This window comes from Cryptotermes secundus, unplaced genomic scaffold (assembly GCF_002891405.2).
Source record: "Cryptotermes secundus unplaced genomic scaffold, Csec_1.0 scaffold238, whole genome shotgun sequence".
NCBI classification, from domain to species: Eukaryota; Metazoa; Arthropoda; class Insecta; order Blattodea; family Kalotermitidae; genus Cryptotermes; species Cryptotermes secundus.
This window is the reverse complement of record NW_019728500.1, coordinates 559,944-573,427: the sequence shown is the minus strand read 5'-3', so window position 1 is coordinate 573,427 and position 13,484 is coordinate 559,944. Positions and strand designations below refer to the sequence as shown.

At 38.9% G+C, this 13,484-nt stretch overlaps 1 protein-coding gene across 6 annotated transcripts in view; it reads left to right on the top strand.

Annotated features, from left to right (window-relative positions):
- LOC111865189 (tudor domain-containing protein 5) overlaps positions 1-13,484 on the top strand; it is a 54,741-nt gene that overhangs the window by 32,429 nt on the left and 8,828 nt on the right. For all 6 annotated transcript variants that reach the window (XM_023853015.2, XM_023853014.2, XM_023853016.2 and 3 more), the window contains exons 12-14: positions 909-1,070; positions 8,957-9,753; positions 12,164-12,276. In XM_023853015.2, coding sequence (XP_023708783.1) covers positions 909-1,070; positions 8,957-9,753; positions 12,164-12,276 — 1,072 coding nt within the window. The remainder of the gene's footprint in view (positions 1-908; positions 1,071-8,956; positions 9,754-12,163; positions 12,277-13,484) is intronic.

The window sequence follows — 13,484 nt, the reverse complement described above, 5'->3', positions numbered from 1 at the left end:
TTTGAATTTGTTATTTGTTTCATATTGATTTCTTACCTTTTGTTCTACTAATTTTCTCATTTTTTATAAGCTGTATAACAGATTTTGTAGATTTGTATAGGCAATAAATGAACATAAGACCAATGTGACGTACAGGCTTACAAAGAGTGGACAGAATAGTGTGTAGGGTTTGTAAATTGTGTAAACCCGTAACAGTGTTGTAATTAATTGTAGCCGAGATTTGTAGGTTGTTAAATAAACCAATTAACAATCCGAACGGCGTCTTCAGTGGCAAAACATGCTACAATATGTATGCTCATTGTATTATATCAGAGTTATAGGTCTGTTAATTGGAATTCCAATACTTTTTTTCCGATTTCAAAATAGAATTATTATGCATTCTGTCAGAACTAGTGACTAGAAGTTCGGGTTTATCACTCAGTGTGTTTAATCCTGGTTTTGGTTTAATTTGAATTTAAGCAAGGAATCCATCAATGATTCAGATTTTAATGTCAATTGAAACCTCTGAGAGAGAAAAGTACTTCAGTATATGAACAAACTAATGCTGTCACATCTTGCAGTCACATTTTCATAAAATTTTGGAAATTTTTGTTCTCTTGCTTCTTGTTTGAACAGTAATTTTTTTTATTTAAACCAGTCTTTTGCATTTAATGCCTGAAGTAAGCTTCTTTATTTTATATTTTCATGTGTAGAGCTTATTCATCCCAGCACGTTGTGTCTGTCTCGCATTATTTTTTTGGGATTTTAAAAATTTCTCTCAGAAAACTTGCTTCACTCCTAATCCCCACAGATTTTTGTATCATAACCTTCTCTGAAAGTATTTTAGAAGACAGATGACATGGAAACCCTCCTTGCCCTCTTCTTTATGTCATGAAGAAATTTATTGTACTAGTATGTGACACTTGCAGGCACGTGAGCTGGAAGTAGCCTTGGTGGACACTTCTGGTAATGAAGATGTCCATATTAATGATCTTCTGGTAGATGAGGGCCTGGCAGAATATAAAACAAACAGAATGAAAATGCCGCAGCCACCACCATCGCCGTTACCACTAGCACCACAACTGCAGAGGGTAACTCTACTGCAACAGCTAATGAAATTTAATTTTAAGTAATATATATTATTTTAAGCTTTCTATCTCTGGATTTAATGACATCTGTCTCATACTAATCTACTTACAACTCCATTATCTTTATAGTTGCCTGTCATTTCTCATCAAATTAGCAGAATGGCAGAAGTTTAGTGATTTCCATGCTTTTGCTGCCCAGCAAGAGATAAAACCAAATATTTTGCATGGTACAGTGCTTAAGTGGTAAAGAGAAACATGCACACACACACACACACACACACACACATACACATACATAAAACACTTCCATATATTGCTTATGAATGGTCAGACACACAAGTTGAAGGGCAGCCATATATTTCTTGGCCAATTGATTGATATTGTACTTAATCAAACTGAGTATAATCTTGTGCCAGGTCTTTCTTCTTAGTATAAACTCTAATGGTGTCATGTTGTATAAGGGAGTGTGCCCAACATTGGACACTTAGGCTGCTTTCACCTACTCCAGTGTTATCAGCATCAGATGTTGGTGTTGGAACTGATGCACTAAAAATGCATGTATTGCAGATGATGTATTTCGCATGGTGACCTGAAAATATTTAAAAAATGACCTAAAATATGACCCAAAAATGTAATATGCAGGGCCCGGATTTTGATGACCTGAAAATATTTAAAAAATGACAAAAAATCCAGAAAAATGACCTAAAGGAGAAAAGAAAGAACACTTCACTTCCATATTATTCACATTTCAGAAAACATATGAAGAAAAATTCCCTAAAATGGCCAAAAATGACAAGAAATACCCTTAGAAGCCCAAAAACTTACCAAAAAATTACCCCAAAAATGAAAAAAAAATGACCTTAAACCTAAAAATGTCAAAAAATGACAGAAAATTACCTATAAAATTTACATATCTGTAACCAGCAGCTCATATCCAAGATTTATATATTTAAGAGCATCGCATAGGATACAAGGAAAAGAAGATGACATGTCATCAAAGTCCAGGCCCTGGTGATCACTCTGATAAGAATGTCATTCTAATACATCAATGTCTATGAGACCATTGGATGGTTTGGTAGAAATTGGGCCAATATTCTATTGTCTGATATGTAGTAAACAGTAGAACCATATGCATTTTTTTTACATAATCACTGAGTTTCCAGTATTAGTGGAAAAAGTAAAGGATGTTATCATCATGTCAACTTTATTGAGTATTAAATTTTTTCTGCTGAAATGAGAAAATGGAATTTGAGGCTTTATCCAGCAGTAGTGAGAACCTTGGTCAGGTGGCATATTAAGCAGATAAGTTTGGATTGTCAAATTCACAGAATGTTTTTCTGCAAGGACAGAGTTCAAGTATCATCAGTTTATATGAAAAGCTGAAGTCATCAAAAATTGAAATAAATTTATGGATTTCAGAAATTGAAGATTTTGATAGGGCAGTTTGTGTTTCAAACCTAGATTTGCCTCTCTGAGGTAGAAGTAATAAGAATATGGTTAAAATCAACATGGCCATAGGCAGATTTCCAAGTTCTGTGAGTGAATGAGGTTCATATATGCTGTTACCTATTGTGTATACATGATATAATAGATTGTGTGTCTAAAAACTTGAATGAAGGTGCTTCATCACGAGTTAGTGATGTAAGTCATTATGTTATCATTAGAAATTTACTACAGCCATTTTCATTACACTTTCAGAATTCATATAGCAGTGGGAAATTCAGTCATGCTGGGTTAGTACTTTTCTTGCCAGATGGCAGAGCATAGAATACCTAAAACTACTTTCTGAGCCCAAATATAGCAATCTTACTTTTTCCTCTGGCAGTATCTCCATCCACTCTGAGGTCAAAGCAGACAGCTGTGTGTTGCTGCCAGCATTAAATCTGTTATGCTGTGGGGATTCGTTGCACTGACCATGCGACGCCCTCCATCCACTAAATTTGGCACTAACTTTGCCGACAAGCAGCGGTTGCTCAGTCGGTATAGTTCGCTTGCGGACTAAAACCAAGGAGTTTGTTTTTTTTATGAGAAGTTGACAGCAATAGAACAGACATTGTTCTTTCGTCCATTTTTACTTATTGCAGATGCACTTTTCCTGTGCGTGCTATATTGAGAGAGTATTGAACATGCAGGATGTTCTTCCATGTGCTTTCCTGCACAAGGATCATGCACCCACATATAACTAGTAGAAGGAGAGTAGAATACTCATATATGTGGGTTACTTCAGAAGTCATGGCAACATAATTTTTCCAAAATTTAGAAAGCTCTGACCGGAATTTCCAAATTTGCTGCTGAGAGACAGAAACGTCTGATTTATAATGATGCTGCTAAATGATGCGGAAGAACAAGGACAATGAAGCGAGTCCAGCGTGAAGTCAGTGTGATCATAACCTTCGTCGAGAATGAACGTTAGCTGGCTGGAACGGCGTTGTTACGTGAAAATAGCAGTGCTTCGCGGCAGAAATGCGACTGAATGTCACTCAGAGCTTGTGGAAGCTCTGGGTGATTTGCAAGATGGATAGAAGCATTCCAACTTGGAAGAGAAGCAAGTGCCGACTTGCAACATAGTGGACGCCCTGTGTCCATTCATACCGATGTTTCTCGTGCCGTGATCACCCAGTGCATCGAGGAAGATAGGCGCTGGTCTCTGAAGGAGTTCAAGAGACATACAGGGATTGACCAGGCAACTGTGCATCAAATTTTATGAAACTCTCATTGAATTTTTATTTCTTAATCACAATTGAATTTTTCGAGGATTAAAGAATGAAAAAAACCAGTCATTCCCTAATGTGCAGTTTTTTTTGCCTACTATACCTATGCCTCTTCACATCTACCTGATCTGACTATGCCAATCGGAAGGGTATATGATGCTCTTTCGTAAGTATATTTTGAACTTTCTTCATAACGTGTTTGCCCCAAAAAAATAGTTGTCATGACCTTTGAAGTAACCCACGTAAATCTCTTTTCCACAGAAGTGCATTCTAAAATGCCTGATCCCAGTGGCAGGCATTGTTTGGATACTGTCATTTATTTTATAGTACCATGTCCTCACCTATTAACTGTACACGTAACCTCAGAAGATTAAACCAATTTGTTAATCAGTAATTTGTTTTTAATGTGGAGTAAGTATTAATTTCAGAAGTACTGGCATTTTGCCATATATACTGGTGATCAGAAAACAGAGTTTGGAAAGTGTACTATACGAAGGGGGACCCAAAAATAACCGGAAACGACCTGTTGTGTGCGCATGCTTTATAGTTACGAGTTGTGCTGCTAGGTGGTGTTAGCTGGGGGTCTCCCGCGACTCTTAGTGAGCTGGCGTCAGTCTGAGTTAAGTGGTTTGTCTGTGGTGCTCTGTTGTGTGCGTTCCTGTTTCAACCCTTTGGCGATTAGTGAGATGGCCGACCAGAAGGAACNCACACTCTTTGTTCCTTCTGGTCGGCCATCTCACTAATCGCCAAAGGGTTGAAACAGGAACGCACACAACAGAGCACCACAGACAAACCACTTAACTCAGACTGATGCCAGCTCACTAACAGTCGCGGGAGACCCCCAGCTAACACCACCTAGCAGCACAACTCGTAACTACAAAGCATGCGTGCGCAACAAGTCGTTTCCGGTTATTTTTGGGTCCCCCCTCGTATTTTTCATGTTGTCTCTTTAGAGTGGCCCAGAAAACCTTAGTTGATGGTTATCATCACATTAATGTTTCACTGTATCAAATAAATGTGTATATTGTACAATGTTATCTCACTGAATTCTACAACTTAGGTCTAATACATTTTCAGTTTGTTAAATATTTAATTGGATCTTTTTTAAAGACCACATTTGGGTTTCAAGTGAAGTGGTGTAGACATGAAAAGCTTCACTCAGAATTTAAATTGTAGATCAATACCTCAGAAAGGATTTGGCTCAATCTCAAAAAGTTTTCCAGTGCATAATTTAAGACAAAATTTCAGGAATTTTGTTTGGGGGAGAAAACTGTTCTGTTAAGCGATATCTTGTAAATAAAGATTGTTATTGTTTGGTTTGGTCTGTACAGTATTTTGGTCAAAATAAAATTTTGCCAGTAGCACACTGTCTCGTCTTTTGCCCCCCCCCCCATTTCCCAAACAAATTAATATAAGGCCTGTTAGAATTGTTACTGCATAAAGTAATACAGTGCAAGATTTTATCTGAAAGATTCATTTTTTGTTTTTTTAGTGAGGATCTTTGAAGAAAATTAAATGCTCTCTGCTGTCAGCAGCTACCCTGCCAGGCAATATGTAGCCATTCTGACTGCTTAGTCTGCTGAAGTAACAATGTCGTCATTGCTTTTCCCTACCCAAAGTCATACCTCTGTCAGTATCAGGTCTGGTGGATCTCAAACTAGGAATCATGGTGAACGTTGTGTTATCTTTTCAACAAATATTACCCAATATTAATTTCATTTAATATGTATTACGTAAAATGCACCACACAGAAATTGTAACCTTCAGTTGTATGATTAATCTCTTGTATACATTTTCTCAAGATAATTACTATCAAATACTAAAACATACTTCAAGAACATGTGTGCGCACACAAAAATCTCATATTTATAATGTGCTATGCATTTTGACAGTTTTCTCACTTTACTTACGTTAAATGTCAGATATATCACTACTGATTACAGATCATGAGATCATACTTGTTACTGTAGTTTGAGAGGCAAACTAATATGTACACTTGAATAGAGTTATTGGAAATGATATACTTCCAGAAATCTCTATCTACTAACATCAATAGAGTGAAAGAAATACAAACCAATTTTGCCTTCTCTAGTAATACAGTGAAGTGGAATTAATGAATGAACACTGCTTATACACGCAGCTAAGAATTCCCATTCTTAGCTCAAAGTATGGTTGCATTTCTTGTTAGTATCATATGAAATTACGAAGTACAGTTTTCCCTGTGCATAATTAAACACAATGTAAAGACATATGGATGAGTCGAGGTATAGCTCCATTCTTACCCTTCTACATTAGATGGATGTAGGAGTCAGCTTCATTCCACAGCCTATTTGCCCCTTGAAAATTATCCACTGGTACCCATTGCATAAGTGGCTGGGTGGTCCCTGGAGCCAGTTTGGGTGTGGTGGTGAAGAGTAAAATCTCTGCCCCTACTTGACACTGGACACTGATTCTCCAGTCATCCTACCTGTAGCCTAATCATTGTACTGACTGAGCTACCCAGGTTCCAATATCACAAAATGTTAGTTAAAATTTCAAATAAATTGCTGAGATTAAAAAGTAAAGTTTATTCTTGTGACTGAAAAAATGCACTGGGAATGAGGATTTGAATCACATCAAACAACTTACTGCAGTACTTCCACAGCACTTCAGTGACCAGGGCTGCTGGTTCGTATTGGTAAGAGCAGAGAACGAGTTCCATGATGTCTTTAGGTGCATTGTATTAGGTCCATGGCAGGAAAAGAAAGTAACAGAGGAGGTATATACGTGGTGTGTTCAAAAAGTATCGAACGTTCTTTTTTTCCACATAAACCAATGAAGCGCGGGAGGCTCCCTTCGGTGGAGATGTGGAGGGGACATTCATGCGCTGTCATGAATTTTTTCCCCGCCCGCAGAAAGCGCCAGTCACTGGCAGTCAGCCTATGAGTGAGGACATGTAGTGAGCACTCGTCGGATTCCAGTAAGGTTTAAAATGACGGAACAACATGAGCAGTGATATTGCATCAAATTTTGCCAAAAGCTTGGTGATACCCAAGTGGAAACCATTCGTAAGATTCAACAGACTTTCAGGGGCGATGCCATGAGCAACTCACGGATAAAGGAATGGTACAGCCACTTCAAAGATGGCCGCACATCAGTGGACAGTGAACCGCATTCAGGCAGACCCTCAACAAGCCGAAATGAGAATGTCATTGAGCAAGTGCGGACTTTGGTCATGGAGGACTGTTGTATCACAGTCTGAGAACTTGCGAACGAGATAGAGGTAAGCATTGGATCGGTACATTCAATTTTGGCCGAGGATTTGGGCATTAGGAGAGTCTGCGAAATTCGTACCGAAACTACTAACAGTGGAGCAGAAGCAACGCCGTCTGGAAACCGCACAGGACATGCTGGACAATGCAAACAGTAACTCCAACTTTTGTGAACACCGTGATCACAGGTGATGAGTCGTGGGTTTATGGGTACGACCTGGAAACCAAGATGCAGTCGTCACAGTGGAAACATCTGACATCCCAGAGGCCCCCCCCCCCAAAAAAAACACGACAGGTCCGCAGCAATGTCAAGGTCATGTTGGCCGTTTTCTTCGACTCCAGTGGGGTTGTGCATCATAAGTACGCACCACAAGGCCAAACCATCACAAAGGAATATTACCCGGAGGTCCTTCATCGCCTTCATGATGCTGTGTGGTGCAGACAACTGGATCTGTGGGCAGCAAACCTTGGCAGCTCCATCATGATAATGCACGCGCCCATTCTGCGCATCTGATTCAGACTTTCGTTGCCAAACACAACATCCCTGTGGTTTGTCAGGCTCCCTACTCCCCCGACATGGCTCCGTGTGACTTGGCTATTTCCCAAGCTGAAAATGCCGCTGAAAGGAGCCCGATCTGAGTCAAGAGAAGACATCATGCGGAATGCGACAGCCCGGCTGATCACTATTCCAAAAGACGCGTTCCAGAATTGTTTCCAACAATGGCGGAAGCACTGAGAGAAGTGCGTGCCTTACCAAGGAGACTACTTTGAAAGGGATTAGAGTTTTGTACCTCCAGATCAATAAATATATTTCTGCCAACCAAAGGTTCAATACTTTTTGAACACTCCATGTATATATCCACAAAAATACCAAATCTGCAATAGATAAAAATAATGTACTTATTTTTCCTCTTTATAATATAGTCATTAATTAATCTGTTAAAAATAATTAAACTCCTGACAGACTATAATGGAAATAATAATGAATTATATTTATATTAACTATTAATGTGGAACAAATTAGCTCATAATTTTTGGTTTTGAAATTGTTTAAAACAAACTTATACCTGTGAATCTGAATATATTTATCCAGATTTAAGTTTGTCATATGTGAGCTGTGGTAGTTTAATCAACAAAGTGTCTGGCTATAAGCTGATGACCAGGTTCAATTCCTGGCAAGGTCAGAGATTTTTCTCTTTGTCAGTGTATCCAACTTGGCTCTGGGGTCAACACCTCTTACTCGGGCAAAATATGGTTATTTGACTGGGTTTGAAGATGACCACTTGTGCCTGTCCAGTGCCAAGCTAAGAATGCAAGTAACTATGCCTCCGCTTCCCCATATATCACCACTGCATGGTGCTTAATTAGTGAAATCTACCAGAAACAGTAAAGACAGCACTGAAGTGAAAGGATTTATCTCTCATGGGTTTCAGGTATCTGGAATGACCAGAGCTATCTTTAGAATTAGGATAGGTTTTAGATGTATATGGCTAAATGGTTCAGAGGAAGAATTTCAGGAATGTTGTTTATGGTTTGCTGCATAGTGTTATTCATGGATAGAGAATAGGCAGCTGTTTCCAGAAGTACTGTGTGCATGTGTACAAACACACACACACACACACTTGAGTGTGATAAATTATAATGTGTGTGTGCGCTTGTGTGTGCATTTTTAAACAATGTTTTTTCCATTCTCGCTTGGTACAGTGTGGTAAAATTAAAAATGCCTGGATTGGATACTTCTCTGATTCTCTGAATATTGTTATTTAATTTATTTATTTACATCACTGCATTATTATGCTTCATTACTTATGCAAAATCAAAATAAAGAAGACTTGGTGACCTGAATTTTTGATATTACAGTCTGTTCTACAGAATGTATACTGTTGAATTGTAATTAGCACTGAGAACCTTCCTGTATGATTTCTAGATCGCTGCAGACCTTGGGTCATCTACAGTCACAGTGAATCCACCACCGGGTTTTACTGCAGGACCTCAACTCCAGAGTCTGTCACATATCTCATCCACTGGTCCTGAAACACCTGAAAAGAGTGAAAATTTTACAGAAATGCAAAGCCAGTCATTTCCAAACATGCCTTACATCAACTCATCAGATTTCATACAACAGTTCACCAGTGTTCCAGTAGCACCAGCTATGTATGATGTCCCATTATTCACAAACACAAATCCCTTCTTAGCACAGGCATCTACCTTTCAACAGCTTATGTGTTATGAATATCTATTACAACACCAGCCATTAATGAGATCTTTGGTGATGTCAAATCCTGCATTTGCACTTCTGATATCTCAAAATATTAGTGCAGCATCGCTAGCCAATCCATTTGGAGTGCCAATGTTGAATCCTTCAATGTTGTATTCTCCACCTGTGACAACACATGACATCAACAGTTTGTCAATTGCTGTTGATAGTAATCCAGAAATGGATGCTGTTTATGTGTGTTCACCACCCACAGCAGAAGATGTGGCATCTGAAGGAGGAGAAACAATGATGACTCAAGTTGTAGTTGAACAAGAGCAAAATAAAGATGACTTAATGATAGAAGCATCAAATAATGTGGCGTGTTCTAACTCAGATCAATGTGACATAGTAGAAGCAAACTCATTTGGGATTAAATCAGATCCTGGTGTTAATGTAGAGAGCAAGTGTGTGAATGAAGGTGAAGAACCAAGTCCAACTTGTTCAACTAGTTCAGATGATATATACAGGTATGTTAATCTCTGTGCTGTCAAAGGAACAAATTATGTTATGAATCAGGCCTTTTTTTAAACTTATATTCTTCCTAGTGAATTTTATAATCTACATGAGGCCTAAGTTCCATCATGAGAGGAAGAATAAAGAATTGTAATGTTGGAAATTTTAGTTGATTGTTACATGATTAAGTTACACTGATAAATGAATTATGTCATCCAGGATATAAATTAATTCATATAACTGGCACTAGTACTTAGAAGAGAGAGACTTCTAGGTCCACAATAATGTTCTGACCTCAGTCTTTTATCCCAGATCTTAACATGTAAAGCTGAGATTTTAAATATCAGAAAGATGTTTATTTTTTCGTGAAGTATATAGCAAAATTTGGGACAAATTGATCCTGTTAATTGATTGATGTATTATAGTTCTATTTCTAAGTGTCATGAGCTCAATAGAGTGCTCATGAGTACTGTAAAAATTCAATGAAAACTTGGCATGAGTTGTGAGCTACCCCTTACATAAATATAATATCAGTTAGAAGTTCGTTCGTTAATGGGCACAGAGATGACTTGTACGTGGTGCAATCCAAAAGTTCCCGAAATGTATTAATAAAAACTATTACATCTTACCTAGATCTTATTCTGCACTATCACCTTCAAAGTAGTCCCCTTGGGGGCGCATACACCAATCTCAGCGTTTCTACCACTTTTGAAATGCATCCTGGAAGTCTTTCTTTGTTAGGATGTTTAATACCGTCTGCGTTCCTGCTTGAATTTCCTCAACTGTATCAAATCTTCGCCCCTTCAACTTGATTTTCATCTTGGGGAAGAGAAAGAAGTCGCATGGAGCTAAGTCTGGCGAGTATGGTGGGTGAGGAACAACTGCCATCTTGTCCTTAGCCAAAAATTCCTGCACAATGTAAGCCGTATGCGGTCATTCATTGTCATGGTGGAGTACCCAGTCGTTCGTGTGCCACTTCTCTGGACGTTTTCTCCTCATGTCCTCCCTCAAACGCCTTAGAACATCGTGATAGAACTCTTTATTGACTGTGTGACCAGGAGGGACGAACTCCTTATGAACAATCCCATCAATATAAAAAAAACAGATCAACATGGACTTATTTTGCTCTTGACCTGTCGAGCTTTTTTGGCTGAGGTGAAGAAGGGCTCTTCCATTGTGACAATTGCTGCTTGCTTTCAGGGTCGTAGCCATAAACCCAACTTTCGTCACCAGTGACAACCTTCGAAAGAAAGTTTGGATCCTCTTGAAGCTGTTGCTGAAGTTCCCTGCAGACTTCCAAGCGATGCTGCTTCTGTTCATTTTGCAGCAGTCATGGCACAAACTTCACCGCAGTCCTCCTCATGTTCAGTTCCTCCGACAAAATTCGTTGACATGTACCATAACTTAGTCCCAAGGTGTTACAGAGGTTTTGGATGGTCAGTCTATGATCTTGCAGAATCAGATCCCTAACTTTCGCGACATTTTCTGGTGTTTTGCCCGTTGACAGCCGTCCCGAACGATCGTCATCATCAGTCAATGTTCGGCCATTTTTAAAATGCTTATACCAGTTGCAAGTTTGTGTTTGGCCTAAACTGTTTTCACCAAAAGCTTGCTTCAACATTTGGTGCATTTCTGCAGTGGTTTTCCCAAGTTTGAAACAAAACTTTATACAGACACGCTGCTATCTCAGGTCAGCCATTGCAAAACCGCAAACTCACGGAAACACAACAATGGAAATACGTTCACCAACAATAAACCCAGCCACTCAACTTGACGCCGCTTGCCACACTGTGTGAGGAGACACCTAGCGGTATTTCAGTATACTCATAACCATTCGCGCACAAAATTCAAATTTTGGAAACTTTTGGATTGCCCCACGTATTTGCAATGGCCAGCATGTTGGCCCTTCATTGCTGTCTGATATATATAGTGTGCTACCTGTTTTTCCAGTTGTTGCTGTCTAAACTATGTAGCATGCCTATTGTGGTCATATCCAACTCATAGTTTGAAATTTTAGTTTTTATATCAATTCTTTTCTTATGAAATATAATAAGTGATTATAGGCTTTCAGTATGTACGTGCTTAAGTAAAAGGCTATCTCCTTAACAGGCCGTGGAGGCCCATAGGGTTGTCAGACTTTGAGTCTTCCACATTTTGTAAACAGTTGACTCACAGATGGTTGTGAGGTCGTCAGCTTTATGCACCGGCCACCCTTTACCCCCAGGAAAATTCCTGGTACTCATTTCTGTTAGAGGTTGAGTTGAACCCAGGGACATAGTGCAGCTGGAAGGATTGGGTCAGTTGGAAAATGCAATGACAGGCAGAAGTTATTATGTGTGTGTTGGAAGAATGTGTTTTGAAGTTGTTTACAATAGAATCCTAGTTACCTTTTACAGAATTCATGCAGTTTCTTTCTTGTTACAGAAGTGATGATGATGATGATGATGAAGAAGAAGAAGAAGAAGAACAACAACAACAACCACAGCAACAACAAGAGCAGTACTGTGTTCTGAAACCACACTATGTGAAGGAGATTGGTGAGTTTTTGGAACTGAAAGATGATGTAATTCAAAATGTTCTCATTATGATTACTTCAGATCAGAAGAAAACACAATCTACAGTAAATACCTGTAATTCTATGTCGCTTGTATCGGGTTTTTAAATCCATAATATTGATGAACATTGACAGATGTGTTTTTTGTATTCAGCATGTAAATTGAGCATGTAGTGGGAAACTCAGTCTTGATCGTTCACCCATCCATGCGTTTCTTCTCACAGATCGCTTAACAGATTTCACAAAATTTAGTATTTGAGGTTAAAATTGGAGTTACTGACATGTTCCCAATGAGAAGTTGCAAAAATGCAGCAAAACTTGATGATGGAAATAGTCCCTGAAATGTCAGTAATTTGTAACCAGCTGACATGGCTGATAGCCTGAAAAGATTTTATCTGTCAGTGGCAACATGTGTTCTCAAGTACTCGTCCTCCAATGTGTTCATGAAGCACAGTGTTGTTTCACCTCTTCTCCTGTGGGTCAAGTGGTATGGAGGGTGGTAGAAGAGGGATCTAATTGGTTGATGGTAGATTGCAACAGACAAAGCGTGCAAGAGACCCTAGAAGGGAAACTCGGTGCAATTGAAGGTGAAAGCGGAAATGCTGGAGCGCAGTGGAACAATATAAAAGAATGCATGTTAGATACTATCAGTGATTTGGTTGGTAAAGTTGAGAAGATAGCAAGAAAACCATGGGTTACACAGGAGATGATGAGTAAAATGGAGGAGCGAAGGAAATGGAAGAATGTCAACAATGAAGAAGGCAGGAGGAAATACAGGAGACTGAGGAATGAATTGAAAAGAGCCACGGACAGGGCCAAAAAGGAATATCTTGAGAAGATATGTAATGAGATTATGGAATTTCAAAGGACAGGACGTTATGATTTGATGTACATGAAGACAAAAGAACTAGGATGGAAAGAGAATCATGGGATTCAAAATGTTGGCATCGAAGACTCCCAGGGGAATAGAATAGTAGATCAGAGGNGAAAGGACCATATATTTTACAAAGGGAGATGGAAAAAGCTATCAAGGAAATGTGGAAAGGAAAGGCTACAGGAGATGATGATGTACCTGGAGATGTACTCAAGTTACTGGGAGAAGGTGGTTTGAAAACACTGACAAAACTAATGAACACCATATATGAAAGTGGAGAGTGGCCCAAGGGCTTTACAGAAGTGACAATGATTGCC